At 40.6% G+C, this 19,082-nt stretch overlaps 1 protein-coding gene across 4 annotated transcripts in view; it reads right to left on the bottom strand.

Annotated features, from left to right (window-relative positions):
• Window positions 1-18,621, bottom strand: part of AIG1 (androgen induced 1) — a 211,747-nt gene extending 193,126 nt beyond the window's left edge. The window contains exons 1-2 of one of the 4 annotated variants that reach the window (XM_037144949.2): window positions 18,451-18,607; window positions 18,133-18,296 (exon numbers count right to left, since the gene is read on the bottom strand). In XM_037144949.2, coding sequence (XP_037000844.2) covers window positions 18,133-18,296; window positions 18,451-18,502 — 216 coding nt within the window. In that variant the 5' untranslated portion in view covers window positions 18,503-18,607. Of the gene's footprint in view, window positions 1-18,132 lie in introns of all 4 variants that reach the window. The other 3 variants (XR_005082431.2, XM_037144946.2, XM_037144945.2) reach the window with 3 other exon arrangements.
• Between the last annotated feature and the right edge of the window lie 461 nt (window positions 18,622-19,082).

The raw sequence follows: 19,082 nt of genomic DNA, 5'->3' as shown, positions 1-19,082 counted from the left end.
GTGCCTTATCTAAAAATACCCAAGAGGGTCACAGATGAAAGGTCATTTAGGTTTCCTCCTGTGTTATCTTACAGGAGTTCTATAGTTGTGCATTTTCCATTTTAGTCTGTGATCCATTTTGAGTTAATTTTTATGAAGGGTAAAGGTCTATGTCTAGATTCACTTTTTTGCATGTGGATGTCCTGTTTCCAGTATCATTGGCTGAGAAAAAAATATCTTTATTCTATTGAATTGCTTTTGCTCTTTTGTTAAAGACAAGTTGTCTGTACTTATTTGGGTCTATTTCTAGGCTCTATTCTTTTCCCATTGATCTATTTTTCTACTCATTCACTAATACCACAGTGTCTTCATACTGTAGCTTTATAGTTAAGTCTAAAAGTTGGGCATGTCAATCATCCATCATTGGTAGAATCAGAATATGCTAGGTAAAAACAAATTTTAAAAAATCTAAAAGCCTTTGCTGAAATTTCTCCAAGACATGAAAACTGGTTAAAACCATTTTTTGCATTATGTTCTTGACCATGATGAAGGTTATTCTCTGATCTTCCATAATTTCTTAAACAAAGGGATGTTAATTGATCATTTTCTTCACGTAATTAATATAGTAGTTCCACAGAGAGGTTAAACATTTCAACAGTTAGAAAGACCTGCCCAATTGTTGCATTATTAAGTCTATTTCAAACAAATGAGATGCGCACTGGAAAAAATAAATAGAAGATTCAAATAAAAATTCAACTGACCCATTTAGAACAATGCACTTTGGATTCGTACTACACCACAGTCCTGGGTAAGAGCGGTATTTACTGCTATGGAGAACAATGTGGTAGAAGCAAGTCTGGGAGGTGAAACCAAGAAAACTGATTTTGAGCATAAGTTTGAAATATATATTATCCCTCTAAGCCGAGACATAAAGCAGGCAGTTGGATACAGGAATGCGGAATTCAGGGGAAACCAGGACTCCAGATTTAAGTCTAGAGCACCATCATCACGGAGAATGTACTGAGAGCCACGACGCTAGGTGAGACTCCTAAGCGAGTGACTGTAGACTATAAAAGAGGACCTAGGACTGGTTTTGGGGCATTGAGAGGCCAAAAAGAGGAAGAGACACCAGACAGGGAAACTAAGAAGAAACAGCCAGAAAAGTAGTAGGGAAGTCAGAAGAGCCTGTTTTCACGGAAGCCAAGTTTAAGAGTGTTTCGAGAAACAGAAACTAACTGGATCCAATATTCCTGAGAGTTTAAGTTAAATAAATACTTGAAAGTGGCCCTTATATCTGTCAATGTAGTGGTGACTGATGACCTTAATTATAGCTCTTTCAGCAAAATGGGTTTAAAAAGAATGGCAGAGCAGGAAGTGGAAACTGGATGTGTAGACAGTTCTTTTAAAGGAGTTTTGGTGAAAATGGATTTAAAAAAATAGAGTAGCACTAAAAACCTCAAGACTAAGATAAACTTTGTTTTGTTTTGTTTACAATGAGATGTGGCATAGTAGATTTGCAGAGGTATGGCAATGAAGCAATCAAAGTGGAAAATGATATAATACAGGAGGAAGAAGAGATAATCTCAGCGATGGAATGCTGGAGCCAGCTAGAAGCCATGGAGCGTTCACACAGAAGAGACATCCTTAGAAGAGCAAACAGCTCATCTGTTGTAACAGGAGGGGACACAAAGTACAGTTTCCGTTGAAAGGAGATTGGTAGATGTGATGATGATGGGAGAATGGAGAAGTCTCTTCTGATTGCTTTTGTTTTTTTTAATCTTTATTTATCTTGTTCCGTTTATCCTCCTCCCCCTCCTTTCCCCAGCAAGTACCACTCCATTACCCATGTCCATGAGTCCTTTCTCCTTTTTGCTCAATCCCTCCACCTACTAACCTCCCCTGCACTAGCTGTCATCCTGCTCTCCATCTATTAGTCTGTCTCTGTTTTGCTTGTTAGTTCAGTTTGTTCATTAGATTCCACAGATGAATGAGATCATCGGTATTTGTCTTTCTCTGACTGGCTTATTTCACTCAGCACGATGTCCTCCAGGTCCATCTATACTACAACAAGCAGCAAGTTCATTAGGCTCTTTGGCCAATGGGAAGATTATTCTCTGAGTGACCAATGAGAGGATCAGTGAAGGGATGACCAAGATTAAAAGACAGGGGGACACAGGTGAAGGAGACACTGTGAAAGCAGGGGGTTCAACTGACTAGGGAAATGCGGTGCATTGGTGGCAGTGCTGAGGGCCCACCTGATATCTGTGGTCACTACCACCAAGCAAGACCAAACAGCAGGCTTCTGTGATTTTCTTCAGCAGTGCTCACCTGCTCAGTTGCAGACGTGAATGGGCAGGTAGTTGGGTTTAATTAGGATCACAGATTTTCTGGGTGAATAACAGTGAATGTAAAAAGGAATATGGTAATTGAGGATATGCAAGTATGTGTTTGTGATGTTGGGGCATGGAACCTAGGGTTCTAGAAAATGAGAAGATGAAGGAAGCATAAAGACTGGGATATTGTCCTACTACAACATAACAGTGAGCCCATTTCATGGAAAAAACCAGGGAGGTTACATCTGACACATCCGACAAGCATTCTACTGACACTTCAGATCCTCTGGCCCAGTGCTGCTCCCTTTTCTACTTGTCCCTAAGGTCACCAAGGGCAATTTTTAAAATATCAAATTAGGTAGCATCATAATGGCTTCCTATGGCAAACAGAAATTGGCTCAGATTATGTTTATTACAGTGAAGGTACGAGTTTAACTCATGTTAACATATGGAAACGCTAAATGTATTAGAATAAAAGATCACTTTAAGTTATGTTAGGTTGACCTTCAGTAAAAATGTGAATTATCTATGGTATGCTCCTATGGACTTCTAACTTATATTTGATAGAGATCCATTTGTATATTGAAAGATATTTTCTTCTTTATTATTATGTTTTGAAGACACAGAAGTCATTAGGAAAACTGCTTACCAATTATTGTCTTATAGTTATCTATTATCTATTAACTACCCATACCAGCAAGGCCCAGTGGTAGCATACATATACATGAGATCTTAGCCCCAGGGAATTCACCTTGTGAGGTATCAAGGCTAAGCCTTATTTACAGTGACGCTAACACAAGTTCTTTCATTTATTCTATGCTATTTGAAGTCACAATTTAACAGCAAAGACAGGACAGTCTGAGTGGATGAGGCTTATATGACTGGAGTTTACCTTTGAAACTGATGAATGATAAAAGCATATTAATAGTTTACTAAAGCTAATTTAGCCAGTTTAGGCATATCAATTTATATTTATTCATATAAACTACACTGAAAGTAGCAAAACCCACACTGCTAAAATTAGTATTTTCAGTGCTAATTGCAAATAAATTGTTATGCATTCATTAAAGTGCTATCTCCACTAGAAAATATTTAGTCAGATTTGTTCTGTATAACTTTAATCATAAAAAGCATATGTGTGCATATATACACACACACATATATGCATATAAGTAACTTGCCCAAGATCTTATCCCAGAGCCTGCACAGTTAATTGCTGAACTCCATATCCTCTCTGAATCCTATACTTGGTTAAACAATTAGTTTCATCTTAAAATGACTACAGTATTCTCGAATCATGGTTCTTATCCCTGGTCTCAGGTAAGCATATAACAATTAGAACATTAATACAAAACATTTCGGTGTCCTGTAGGGTCCAGTGGCACAGCCTCCCTTATCACCCAAGCTGGGCACAAAATGTGCAGCGCCCTTCATGTGGGCTGAGTACACCCTCCTCTTGAAGTTGAGCCTTGAATTCTTTTGGTAGGGCAATGGGAGGCATTTACCCAGGCCAGTCAGCTGCAAGGACTGGCTGTGTCCACTGACCACCAACCTCAGCCCTCTATGGAAGATCAGCTGTGCAGGGGAGACTAGTGGTGCTCCAACATGGTCTATAGCGTCCACTGAGTGCACTGGCCCTGGGATTTCCCAGGTGGTTCAGGTCTAGGTTAGTCCCCACTTGTGTTCTACCCGGGGCTACCCTGCATGAGCTATAAAGCAATCTGAGATGGTTGCTACTTGCGCTGAGTTTAGAGGTTACCAAGCAAAGCCAAGCTTTGAATCTAGGCAGGCTACTGCTAGTGCTGGGCCTACATTAGGCCACACTACCAAGTCAGAGAGAGTCATGGCAGCTTAACCTAATACATAGAAACAAACACAGGGAAGCTGCCAAAATGAGGAGACAAAGAAACACGGCCCAAATGAAAGAATACATAAAAACTTCAGAAAAAGAACTTAACAAAATGGAGATAGGCAATATATCAGATGCAGAGTTCAAAACACTGGTTATAAGGATGCTCAAAGAACTTAGTGAGGACCTCAGCAGCATAAAAAAGACCCAGTCAGAAATGAAGAATACATTAATTGAAATAAAGAGCAATTTATTGGGAAACAACAGTAAGGTGGATGAAGCCAAGAATCAAATCAGTGATTTGGGACATAAGGAAGCAAAAAACAACCAATCAGAACAACAAGAAGAAAAAAGAATTCAAAAAGCAAGGATAGCATATGCAGCCTCAAGGACAACTTCAAGCATTCCAACACTCACATCATAAGGGTTCCAGAAGAAGAAGAGAAAGAGCAAGAAATTGGAAATTTATTTGAAAAAATAATGAAAGAAAACTTCCCCAACTTGGTAAAGGAAATAGACATGCAAGTCCAGGAAGCACAGGGAGACCCAAACAATATGGATGCAAAGAGGCCGACTCCAAAACACATCATAATTAAAAATGTCAAAGATTAAAGATAAAGAGAGAATTTTAAAAACAGCAAGAGAAAAGCAGTTGGTTACCTACAGGGGAGTTCCCATAAGACTGTCAGGTGATTTCTCAAAAGAAACTTTGCAAGCTAGAAAAGACTGGCAAGAAATATTCAAAGTCATAAAAAGCAGGGATCTACAGCCAAGATTGCTCTACCCAGCAACAATATCATTTAAAATTGAAGGGCAGATAAAGAGGTTCCCAGATAAGAAAAAAACTAAGAGTTCATCATCACCAAACCATTATTGTATGAAATGTTAAAAAAGAAGATCAAAACTACTAACAATAAAATGGCAATAAATACATATCTATCAACAATTGAATCTAAAAAACATTACAAAGCAAACAAGAACAGACACAGAATCACGGATACACAGAGCGTTTTGATGGTTGCCAGACGGGAAGGGGTTATGGGGGAATGGGTGAAGAGGTGAGGGGATTAAGGAGTAGAAATAGGTGTTTACAGAATAGCCATGGGGGATGTAAAGTACAGTGTAGGAAATCGAGCAGCCAAAGAACTTATATGCAGGACTCATGGACATGAATAATGCTGTTGGGATTGCTTCAGGGAGTGGAGGATGCTGGGTGGAGGCAGGCAAAGGGGGGAGACTGGGACAACAATAATAACACATCAATAAAATATAATTAAAAAAATAATAGAAAACATTTAGTAACTACTTGATATGTGACAGGCATTGGTTTATGCAGTTCACACATCACCTTATTTAATCCTCACTGTAACTCTCTCCATGGGATAGGTACTATTATTGTTCCCATTTAACAAATGAAAAAAATCAGGCCTTAGAGAAGGTAAGAAATTTACTCAGCGTGATGTAATTGGTAGGTGGTAAGGCTGAAGTTCAAATTCAGTCTGACCCCTGGACCCAAGTACTCTTCTCTTATTCCGTAAAGCCTCTTTTTAATAGATATAGAATAGTCTGTGTATAATTCTCCAATAAACTGACAGTATGGTTTGCAAAGAATCATCACTTTATATTAAGTTAAAATTACCTTTTATATCTCCAACTATAAATGTGTGTGTGTGTATCTTGCAAAACAGAAATGTTTCTTATCATATACAATTGGTTGCAAATTAGACAGAGACTACTGAATTTGTGGTAGGAGTTTTAAATTCAATAATTTTTCAAACTATATTCATTTTGGTAGATCTTGGCACTGCATCAGAAAGTCTCTCTTACCCTCTGACTTTTGGTAGGGATTAAGCAATTTGCAGTAGTGGCAGGAGACTGGATAGTGCAAGGAAAGGAAACTTGGGGTGTTTGTTTTGTTACTCACCCCCAGAAGGTCCCTGCCTGATGGAGGGTCTTGCCAGTTGGAGGAGCACCAACTGTCGCTGCTCTCAGCCTTGCCGGGGCATTGAATGTCCCTATTTGTAGCCCACAGTTCTGTGCTGTACCTTGCGACTCTTCTATACCCTGCCCACCCTTGTAAATTGTCCCTTCACTAAACACCTTCAAATTACCCAGATCAAGTGGGGCATCTCTCCTCTGCCAGGACCTGGACTGATGAACAAGTGATCTGGTCTGGCATTGAACTCAGGCTTTAATATTTTAGAAAAGGCTATTTTTCCCATTCTATACGTATTTCTTCACATTCCTGTTCTTTGAGAAAATAACAAAGACGTGTAAGTGTAATTACAAAAAAAAGGATATGTAATATAAGAGCAAACACACTTCCCTTGGACTCCTAATGTTGGCTTTTTAAATTAGATTTAATAAAGCACTCATGACTCAGCTACAGTACAATTTTAGTGCAAGGTGAATGGAATGCACAAGCAAACCCGTGAGTACTGTGCACAGAAAACTACTGCTCACTTCAGCCATCTCAGTTCTATCCTAATTAGGATGCTCTAGGCATTTGAAGGTTCATGTATGGTTCACGTATTAATGAGCCCAAACAAAATGTGCCAATACCATAGGTCTTATAAACTTAATGACAGTTGCTCATTTACATTTATAAGCTATGTGTTGAAATATTTGCAGGGCAACTCCTGGTCAGTAAATTGTAAAGCTGAAGAACTCTGAGTGATCGTTGCTGTTATTTTTCTGTTCTTAGTGTCAGCAAGAATATAGAGATATAAGTACTCTAAATATTGCAGGGAGTGAAATTGATTGATTTAAAGTTAGGGTACACTCTTAGAGATTTTAGTAGAGCAACTGCACCTCTAAGAATTTATCCTGAGAAAATAATCAAAGATGAATGGAAAGATTTATCTATTCATATGTTCACTAGGACAATTAGTGTAAATCCCCCAATGAAGGAATACACATTCATTAAAAATGATGTTATGAGAAAATGTATAATGGCATGGGAAAATGTATACAAAATATTCTAGATGGAAAAAAGCAGATATTAAAATTATATGCAAGCTATTTCCACTGCCAGCCAAGATGAAGGAAGTTGACCACAGCTTGTCACCATCACAGAATGCAGCTAAAAACTCTGAACAGAGTTTTTAAAAGCTACTACCTGAGGGCTCTGAAAAGTGCACAGAGCAGGTGGATTAAGAAGTGAAAACTTGAAGAAGGGGTGAGGTTTGTGGATTTTTATTTCCTTTTCCCCCTATATTTGACCTGTGGGCAAGCTGGCTCCCAGAATTCTGCAGCAAGCACTAACAACAAAGACTCCAAGAGAAACACCGTCTTTCTGGTCAGAGGACCAGAGAAAAGACCCCCTGGGTGCTGGGCATTGTGAGGGAGACCTTACAGGCCCAGTTACAGAACTGCGCTGGGAATAGCACAGGTGTCTAAAACCCTAAGGAAAACCTGTCTCTCCAGCCAGAGGAACTGGGAAACAGAGGCTCTCTTGTAGGAAGGGCGGTGGGAGGGGGGAGGGGCGGGGTTTTTTTCTTGCTGCCTCCCTGTGAAGGCAACCCCAAGTGTGTAGAACCGCATGACAGCCCGGGAGGTAACACTCTGACCGCAGTCCATCTTCCTGGCCAGAGGAGGAGAGCAAAGGAGCGTGTGCAGCCCGGAGCGTAGGGCAGGAACCACGGAGAGAAGAGAGAGCCGGACTTCTCTGAACAGACCAATTCCTGGAAAGATGGAAACTACCAAATCATGATGACAAAGAACTAGATAAACTGCATAGTTCCCTATCTGGTAATCAACCAAATGAGAATTTTCGTTAAAACTTTCCAACGAAGGAAACTTCAGACCCAGTGGTTTTCATGGATATATTCTCTAGAGAATGTCAGGGAGATGTAGTACCAGGTCTACTCAGCCTGTTCTAGGGCACAGAAGAAGAACAAGGACTAGAATTACACTAATCTTGAAGTCAGACACACACAAAAAGGGCAAGTATTCCTCAAAACATAATAAACATAGAGACAAAATCAGCAAAATGCAGCAAACTAAATTCGGCAACATGTAAAAGGGCGATATATCACAATCAAATGCATTTACCCTAGGGATGTGGGACTAGTTCAATATTTTAAAATTGACCCATATAGTTCATCATAGTAACAGGGAAAAGAAATAAAATCCATATGAACATATCAATAGATGCAGTCAGTGCATATGACAAAATTCATCATCCATTTATGATTTTTTAAAGCTTTCCAGTAAACTAGGAGTAGAAGAAAATATAAAGGAAAACCAATAAGTGAAAAGTGAAAAAAATACTATCGCTATCATCATATTTAACTACAAAAGACTATTTTCTTCCTAAAACAATAAGGCAGAAATATTAACTCTCACCATTTTTATTCAATATCATATTAGAAGTCTGAAACAATATAATGAAACAGAAAAAAGACATAAAAGGCCTGGAGATTAGAAGAGAAGAAGACTGTTTATTAGCAGATGACAAGACTGTCTACTTTTCTAAAAAGATTTTATTTATTTATTTTTAGAGAGAAGGGAAGAGAGAGAGAAAGAGAGGGAGAGAAACATCAATGTGTGGTTGCCTCTCATGTGTCCTCTACTGGGAACTGGACTGCAACCCAGGCATGTGCCCTGACTGGGGATCGAACCTCTGACCCTTTGGTTAGCAGGCCCGCACTCAATCCACTGAGCCACACCAGCCAGGGCTAAGACTGTCTACTTTTTAAAAATCACGTGGAATCCATAGCAAAGCTCTAAGGATGAATAAGTTCAGCAAAATCACAAGATGGATGTGTAGAAATTAAATGTATCCCTAATGAGCTAGCAATAAACCCTCAGAAAGGACAAGTTAACAAAGTAATACTATTTGTTTCACTGAAAGGATAAACAGATGGCCAGTAAGCTCGAAGACATTCAATGTTATTAGCCACTGTCAGCCGAATGCAAACTACAAACACAATGACGTACCACTACATACCAATCAAAATTGCTAAAATAAGAACACTGACAACATCACGTAACAGGCAAGAATGAGGAAAAACTGTATCACTCACACATTGCTGGTAAAAATGTCAAATGCCACAGCCACTCTGGAAAACAGTTTGGCTGTTTCTTCTAAAACTAAAATTATAATTATTATACAACCCAGCAACAGCCCTCTTGAATATTTATGCAAAAAACATAAAAATTTATGTTCACACAAAAAACCATACATGAATGTTCATGGCAGCTCTATTAACAATAGCCCCAAACTTGAAACAATCCAGATATCCTTTCGTGGGTAACTGGTTAAACAAACTGTGATCCACCCATACCATGAAATACCACACAGCAAAAGGAACAAACCACCAACACGTGTTAACAACTTGGGTGAATCTCTAGGGAATTATTCTGAGAGGAAAAAAATCAACCCCAAAAGTCACAAATATGACCCCCTTTATGTAATATTATTGAAATGACAAAATAATGGTACATATCCACTAAAAATGAAAACTCACATTCATGCAAAAACTTGTACGCTAATGTTTATAGCTGCTCTTTTACTATTACCTCCACTAGGAAAATCTCAAATGCCCTTCAGCTTATGAGTGGATCAAACAGGGATACATGAATACTGTGGAATGCTATCCAGCAATAAAATGGAACAATCAGTAGGCAACAGCAGGCAGGAATCTGAAATGCATCATGTTAAGCAAAAAGAGCCAGACTCAAATGCTGGGTACTGTATGTCATATATTTTTGTAGAAGAGGCAAAACTATAGGGATAAAGGACAAATCTGGGGTCACTAAGATTCAGGGGAGGGTTTGGCTATGAGGGGACAGTGTACAGAGGTATTTTAGGTGACCGTGGTGGTGGCTACGTGAGTCTGCGCATCCATCAAAACTCATGCACTATACACCAAAAGGGGTTCATTTTAGTGTATGTTCATTAAAAATTAATTCATAGAGGCAGTATGCACGTATTGAGCTTTTGTTTTAAAGAAATATATATAGTTCAAAAGGCAAAATCCAAATACTAACATCGGTATCTCCGAGTGATGTTTTTCTCTGTAATTTAAAATAATTTTCATAAAAATAGGATTTCTCTGAAATCTGACTATACATATGTGCACACACTGCAAACATATACAATATATATAACTGCAGTCTGACTCTGTATATGTGTAGGACGCTCTCAGATAAATGCCATCTTAAAGCACTCAAATGCAAAGATGCACAGAAAATGAAGGGTAATCGAGATGGGATATGTTTTCTTCCCTATGGTTCTCTGTATTATACAAATTTTCTATAGTTCTATGTGTCGCTTGTGAAATTAAATTCTTTAAATAATAATGGTCTGGCCCATCTAAATATTAGTCAATATGAAGGGGCTATATGTTTATCTAACTGACTTTTTAGAATGCCACGCTTCTAAAATACTGTAACGAATACATTCTATTTTCTCAAGATTCAAAAGAACAGTATTCAAGTGATGTCTCTGGTTATTTTTGACTAGTCTATCTTGACCGAGTCTACGGAAGCTACACTCCATATCTTGCTGTAAAACAGATCTGATCCACGGTTGTCTCGCGTTGAAAGAGGGCCCTGTGCTCACTGAGCTGGGGCAGGACATGTGCCCTGCACGTGGAAAATGGCCAGTTAGCTGCCAACCAGAGGATGCTAGACACCAAAGAAAGCTCGGTTGTCGTGGAATCCTAAGCAGGGAGGGTTTTCCAAGGATACTTGGATCACAGGAATATCTGATTCGGTATGGAAAATTATACTATTGTTCACAGCCCCACAGCAACACATGGCATTTCAGGGTAACACGGAGAAACAAATGAAAACCCTCAAGAGCAGCTACTAATTTTGCTAAATGTTATAGCAGAGATGAGGATGGCAGGGATGGGGGAAGAAGTGACCTCAATGAGTGGTCAGATGACTTTCTGTAATTTCAATAACAGTCGCAACTAAGAAAGGGAATGGGTGATAACGCACGGACAAAACCAGGCCTCTGGCTCACCTCTGATCCAAAACAACACTTTCAAAGAAGGGAAAGAGAGTTCTATGCAAAATATTGTACTCACAATTCTTCCCCAAGGCTAGGAAAAAGCATTAGCCCTTTAAGTTTATGTGTACATTTCAGGGTTAAGAATGACTCTGCTTAAAAATGCAGACTCACCCTCTTTGCAAAATATCAAAAAACAAAAAAAACCCACTTCATGTTTTTCACTGAGGACTCAGTGAACTATTGGTCTTCACATGGCAGTCTGTGGTTTTAACTGGCAAACTAAGCACCCTAGTTACATAATGACATACAGAATCTCTTCTCGAGATACTTTGTTTCCTATTTAATATTAAGCCATGAACTAGAGTCAAGAATACTTTATTATAATAGGTAAAATATAAGAAAAACTCAAATGCATTGTTCAAGACATTTATGCAATGTATCTTTTTAATTTTTTTAAATGTCAAAAATTCTTAGCATGTCTAAAAGCAAAAAATATATCCTCCATGTATACTTGACTATTTCCTGCTCTTTGAACATCCCAAGTATTTCCACATCTGAGCCCTTATTTACCCTTCTCACTCTGTGTTTTTCTTAAATTCTTTTTCAATACAGATTGAGAAAACAAAAATAAGTGCCTAGATTATATTACGTTAAACCTCCACAAAAATGCCTGCACCCAGTCAAAATATAAGGCCACGCCTCTGGCTTTCCTCAAATCATGATATAAGAAACATCAACTATAAAAATACTCCTATATATTCTGCTAAAAATCAATCAAAGGTATTATCTACTTTCTACTCAATGCTCTTTATATGACAGTCTGAGTGATAAATGACCTTGAAAAGCCAGCGCCTGGAAAGAACTGCATTTTTCTGATAAATTGCTCTGCTCCCTTTACGCCAACACAAGGGACGATAGAGGCAGATGCGTATTCTTTTTCGCCTGGGTTGCCCTGAAGATTACCTACATTTGTTTCATAATGGCAATAAATAACCTATCCCTGGTGCCTAACACAGTTTTCTCTTCCTTTTATTTTAAAGTTGTCATTTTTTACGTTTTTAACCAACTCACCATAAGAGTCACCTTCCATATATTTTGAAATATGTTCAGACTTTTTTTATCCTTACCTGAGTACATTCCTATTGGCTTCCAGAGAGATGGGACCAGAGAGAGAGAGAGAGGGAGAAATGGTGACGTGAAAGGGACATGCTGATCGGTGGTCTCTCACACTCACCCGGACTAGAAACTGCACCCACAACTCAGGCATGAGTTTGTCCTTGGTTTGTCCTGACCAAAGACAAACCCGCAAACTTTCGGTTTACAGGATAACTCTACAACCGACTGAGCCACACTGACACGGGTATGTTGAAAGGTGTTTTAAATCCAGTAGGCAGAATTAATATATCGACGCTGTGTTCTATGAACTGTTCCATGTTAAATTACAAAGCAGAAATGACGTGCCTAGAGCAACACTTATCACATTAGAATGTGCAGACAAACCACCTGATGGTATTATTAAGGTGGAGATTCTGATTCAGAAGGTCTGGGGTGCAGCCCAAGATTCCACATTTCCAGCAGGCTCCCAGGTAGGATGGATCCGCTGGTTGCCAGACCCCACTCTGAGGAGGCAGGACCTAAAACAGTCTTCTGCGCATGCACAGCCGAAGTCAGTACAGGGAAAACAGTGAGTGAGGTGCAGCCCCAACAGGTAACTCTCAGAATGGTGGGCACCATGAAGCAGAGCCAGTGGGAGAGCCAAAGTTTTGATTCAGTCATTAAAAAGCAAAGGTCCTAAATCCAATGTCAGGTGTAATTTAATTTTTAGTAACAAATGTCCAGGTCATGGTTTTCAAAGAAGTTGATTCTGGCTTATGTGTTAGCATTCTACCACACACATCTGTATAAAGTTCTGATTGATATATTCCCCCCCCCAAAAAAAATCCCTATGATTTTAAATGTTTTAGAAGGAGTTAGGGCAAGAAAAGAATGTTCACCTAAAATTTGGTAAGAAACACTTTCCATTTCTTCTTAAGTTTAGAAACACTTACTAACTCCAGCACTGCTGTGAGGCCTCAGCATGCACCTTATTTATGCTGGTTTTATTCTGGTTTCTCATTTGAATAATTTTGGGGGCCACTGTTACATAACTTGAGGGAGCAAGTATCCTTTCATTAGTGGTAAGTGAACAAATCTGCATGATTTGAAGAAAGTTCATCAGCTGTAATACTGGTTAAGGAAGTATTTGAAATCAGTGAGTGTAAATTTTCTTTCTCTGCAGCTTCTTTCCAGTTAAGGGTATTTTCCTCCTGGCAGGGTGTGTTGCATAGTGAGAGTCTCCAAAATGCTTAACAGCAAAGTATTTTGCTAGTTTTTCCAGTGCTGTTCAGTTTTTATAGATTCTCATATTGTCTGTTGTTACATGTCCATCTCCTCCGCACAGTTTCATAGATGCAGGAGGCTAAACCTATACTTTGGTTAAAGTGCAAACTATCCAATTACCTAACACACACGAAGAACTGCTAAGTCGCTGCCTAAGTACAACAACATTTAAGAATTTTGTTTTTCGGCCAGAGCATACAAAGCCACGGGTACCAGCTTTCTGTTGCTGCAGTAACAAACTACCACACATTCAGTGCCCTCAGCAACACCTATCTGTTATTTTACATTTCTGGAGGGCAGAAGTCCAAAATGGGTGTCACCAAGTTAAAACCAAGGTGTCAGCGGGGCTGTGTTCCTTCTGGATGCTCCAGGGGAGAATTTATTTCCTTGTCCTTTCCAGCTTCTACACACCCCGCTACATCCTTTGGCTTTGGCCCCTTCCTTCACTTTCAAAGCCAGCGATACTGCACCTCTCTGTCACTTTCTTCAGCAATCACGGCTTCTTCCAGCTGAGTCCTTTTCTGCCTCCCTCTACTTTAAAGAATGTGTGTGATTTACTTTGCGCCCATCTGGATAATCCAGGATAATCTCCCTATTCTAACATCAGCCAATTAGCAAACTTAACTCTCCTCTGCCTTGTGACCTATGAAATTCATAGATTGCGGGGACATGGGCATCTTTAGGGACCCGTCATTCTGCCTAGCACACCACAGCATTCCATTTCCATTTACAAACTTGAATTTTCCTGAAGCACTCTTTCTCTCACAGTTTTTTTAATGCTGGAAAAAGAACCTCTTGGGGAATAACAGTGTAAAATTACTGAGCAGTATCTTGCATTGCAGTGTTTAACCTTGAACTTTGATTCTGTTGGGATGACTTGTACTCAAAGAAAGCCACAGCTACAGCTGGAACGGCCCCGGCCATACAAGCATCTGCTGCTGGACACATGTAGCCTTACATTCCCAACTTGCATTCTGGCCAACTGATGCCATGGAACATAGAACCAGACTGTGACCACCAGGATAAATACCCAGGCTCCCCACAAGCCCGATGACTAGAAAAGGGGTCTTCTCCTTGTAACTTTGAGAAGCTAAACCCTTTTCCAAAATTGCTCTCATGACCTTCAAATTGTTAAAATTGTCCCAGGCACTAAGCAATCACGTTTTTTTTTAACGCGCAAAAATGAAAAGTTACATGGATAAACTATAGCAGCCTAATCTTTTCATGCCATTCCTATGGATTGGCAGGTTGGTTGTTTTAACAGCTATACAATGCTTAAGCTCTAAAGACCATAAATCCATATGGTCTGACCATAAAATATCCAGCCATGCAATAAGAAAAAGAGACATTTACTAAAGAAGATATAAAACACAAGAAACATTGTACATAGGAAAATGACCCTTTAGTCCCCTTCAAAGCTGTGACCTTCTTGAGGAAATATAATTCACTGGTAGCAGTTTGAATCAAGTCACTGGCAACTGCAATATGACGTTTCTTCTGCTCTGGTAGCAGAAGCTGCAGAATAAATTTTGCCACAACACGTTTCATGCCGAGATCCTCTGTTAAAATCTCAGACATAGCAGTTTTGGAATCTCCAGATCAGTTTCTAGTTCTCACCTGGTCAGTCACTGATTTTTGTTGATTGCAGCCCGTACATGTTCAATATTCTCAGGTATTCTGCTTGTTGCAGGCCTTCCAGAATGTGGATCACTTTCAACAGATTTCTGACTATCTTTGAAGCATTTCTGCTACATTTAATTTGCACTGCACTCATTGTATCCTCCCCAAAAGCCATCTGAATCATCTGAACAGTTTCTGGGAGGAATGTTCAAGCCTAACACAAAATCTAATATAGATTTGTTGCTCTACTCATTCATTCATTTTGAATATGATGGCCACACAGTACACATGCTCACTCAGTGGGGTCTACCACCCCCGCTGACTAGTACAGTGAAGTCGTCATTGTTCACAGATGAGCATTCTAGGCCCCTCTCCTTGGCTGCCATGTTACATCAATGTTATACAAACCATTCTCATTATATTATCAATGGCTTGACTTTTTCCAGACATATCTCTCATATGTGCGTGTATATATATATATATATATATATATACACACACACATATGTAGATATATATATAGTATATGTGTATATATACTGAGTATCCCTCTGTGAATATATTCTACACATAATGTCTCACAAGAACTCATGGTTAAAGAGAATTATTATATCCCAATCAGAACCACAGAGAGTAAGAAATCTGAATGACTGGCTGAAGGCCCTATACAAACTAAATCTAAATATGAAACCAAGTAAAAGCATCCAATTTGAATTTATGCCTGAATTTTGATAGACGAAGTCGATTTGTGGTGATCATCATTTAAAACAGACATGTCCAATGATCAAATGCTAAAGTATAAAGTATTTGACAGATTAAGTAGAGTCAAATTGGCTCAACCAGGGCTCCTCGTCACAGAGGTTATGAGAAATATATTGCTTTGTGTGAGTCTTATTTCTCAGCACACAGTAAGCAATGCCAACGTGAGAAGCAGTCATCTCTCATGGATTAGCCGACACCTGCACTTCCTATCCTTCTCAATGGCTGACCCCCTACTCTGCCCCCCTCCACACTTTATATAATCCTTAAGTGCTTCTGAGAACTGTTCAGACTTCCTGCAGCTCTGCTGGGGGCTCCGTCAGTATTTTAGGTCAACACTGCTCCTTGGTGACATTGAAGTGGGCCAGCTCTAAGTGAGATCTGATTGAGGAATGGGACATTGTAGTCACCTAAGAGGAATTTTGTTCACAGAGCCCCTAAAAGAATTCTGAAAACCTAGGCATGTATTTTAAGAGAATGTCTAAACATTTTAACATAAGTTTAAACACTTGAAAAAGGGACATGATTGCTAACACCCTGATAGATATATATGTGTGTGTACATTTACATGTGTATATATGTGTATGTATATATCACATATGTGATATACACACGTATGTATATGTATATACATGAGAACATCAAGGCTGTACATTTCACTGATTCACTCTATAGCAAATGCATGCTGTACATCATAACTGGCAGAGCCAATACACCTTCCTGTCAAACAAGCTTGACTTTGTTTTTCAATCAAATATGAAGACAGTCCTGGAGAAAAGTCACCTAGCTTCTGAATGCTAAAAGGAACAGGTAAATACAACAGAGAGCTTGGTCATGTGCTCATCCCTTGGCTGAACGGATGAGCACGTGACAAAGGAAAAAAGGAACTGGCGGGTATTACCTATATTCAGAGGGAGATCAACTTCAAAAAAAGACATAGAAGTTGAAGATTTGAAAAATGAAACCCTTGAAACCCTGGGGAGTCTTGGGTACACCATGTGCCCTAGCGTACAAGCCCAATTCGGAGGCTGGGGGAAAAAAAGAACTTAAGGTCCTCTCTGAGGACCTTAATGCGACACAAATATAAGGTGGTTTTTCTAAACAAAAACTCTGCAACTGCATTTTTGTCTTTTGAAGGATCTGAAGCCTTTGGAAATATCTTAAAGCAAATATCAAGTTTTCTTCAACAAAATGGGGAGTCAAAGATTAGAGATGACAATCTTGCTTGTGTAGCCCACCTGGTATATAATCTTGGACAAACAGTTCTGGCATCCCAGGAACTGGTTCAACCTCTTCTGTAGTCCTTAGCACGGGTTGCTTTGGTTTGAACTCTCTGCCCAGATTTTGTTGGTCATGTTTAGTGTGGCCATCTTTTAGGGTTTATTGGACCCAGAGTAAATTAGCCACCTTTCATTCCAAAGTTCCTACATTCCACCCCATGTCATTCCTGGACCTTAGGTTCATGTTCTGTTTCTCTGACCCTTTTAGTGCCAGAAGTTAATATGTTAACAAACAAACAATAACAAGCAAACAAGAAAACTGCAGTTGCCAAGGCTATTATGTTGTGCCAAAAGAGGGTTGCATGACGCAAACTAATGCAATCTTCACGTGGAATGGTAGGAAACTGGGGTGTAAAGTTGCACTGGAAAGGCATTTTGAAACTCTCTATTCCCTAAAGTTTCTGGGTAAAAGGAAGTAAGAAAATTACTGACAATGGGCCAAAAAATTAAAATAACCAGATGCAAAAAAAAAAAAAAGACAACTTTATTAGGCGCTTTCTCTTCCTCGTGTGGAGGACTTTGGTCCTTGCAGAGGAAGCTCCGAGTAATTCGACAGTACCCAGTTTCCACAGTTGCTGCAACTTGATCCCACGACGGGCACTCTGGAAAGCACCTTGGGAGCCAGGGAGTCGGAGGCCCCTCATGATCAAGGTCGTCCAATCCATTTACTAAGTTGGGCATCCTTCCGTGTCACCTCTTAGAAGCATATCTGTGTTCCCCTCCAAATAGCCCACAGCCTGGCTGCACCCCACCTCCACTCGAACCACAAAGGTACCACTCAAACCAGTAGTAATGTGGGTGGTACCAAGGGGCTACCGAGGGGGTAGGCCGGCCTTTAGACGCAATCAGTGGGTAAGACGCGAAGACCAGAGTGGATGCTGGAGGCGCGTGCCTACAGGCGCTGGAGCACTCACAGATATTCTCAGGCTAAAGTGCAGGGCAGACGGGGAAAGGGAGAGACAGCCTTACCAGATCTATGAATGTCAGGAATTTCCAGCTCCCTCCGTAGGTCTGATGCGAGGGCATTTCGATGGCCTTGTAGTTGCACAGGATGGAGCAGTAGGACAGCAGGATCGCCACCCGCAGCACCTGACAGGGGACAAGCGCCATGTTCACCAGAGGCCTGGGCTGGCTGGGCGGCCGGGGATGGGCGGGGTGCGGGCGGCGCAGAGTGCGCCAGATGGGAGGCTGGGCCCCGGCGATGGAGGGGCGGGACGGCGCTGAACGGAGCGTGCCCCTTGATCCGTGACAGCGAGTGCCCTGGCGACCTGCTCAGGCTCTAACGTTGGCCGCAGCCGGGCAGGCGGTGTGGCGTCAGCTCTTTCGTCATCTCCGTCATTCTGTTCCAGTGCTTTAGGGCCCCGGGAGACCCAGCCCGGGGCGCCCGCTAGGCTTCCCCGGAGTGGCGGGGCCTGACGCTCGGGCTGGGCAGGGCTGGGCTGGGTGGATGGGTGGGGTTATCCCCGTGGACGCCTAAGGCTTGGAAAGGAAACGCCTTCTGACCTCTAGGGGCTGCTGCGGGTGACAATAACGGGGCGGGGCCGAAAGTCGGGAACCCTGCCTTGCAGAAGACGGCTCCAGCGTTGACCAAGTATTCCAGCTGCGGGGTTTCGGGGGGAGCGACGTCCCTGGGTTGTACTTCTAGGATACGTAGGATGGATGGTCGGTGCTACGGAACCCGTGGGCTGTCAACGTGAGCACGGGTAGAGTGACTGCTTTATTCTGGACCCGACTGGATTTTTAGTGTTAGACTATTTACTGTTCATTATGAAATTCCGTAACCAGTTCTACAGCAGTAGACTTCCTTGCTCTTTCCACAGCAGGTTTATAAATATCTTGTTACTGTATAAGAAGACAGACTGTGAACTTTGGAAGAAGAGGTTTATAAATAAAAGGTTATAAAGAAAGAGTGAGTTAAC

The sequence above is a fragment of the Artibeus jamaicensis genome, unplaced genomic scaffold (assembly GCF_021234435.1).
Source record: "Artibeus jamaicensis isolate MK-2021 breed Jamaican fruit bat unplaced genomic scaffold, CSHL_Jam_final contig_3176, whole genome shotgun sequence".
Classification (NCBI taxonomy): Eukaryota; Metazoa; Chordata; class Mammalia; order Chiroptera; family Phyllostomidae; genus Artibeus; species Artibeus jamaicensis.
Note: the sequence above shows the minus strand (reverse complement) of the source record. Positions and strands in the feature narration are given on the sequence as shown.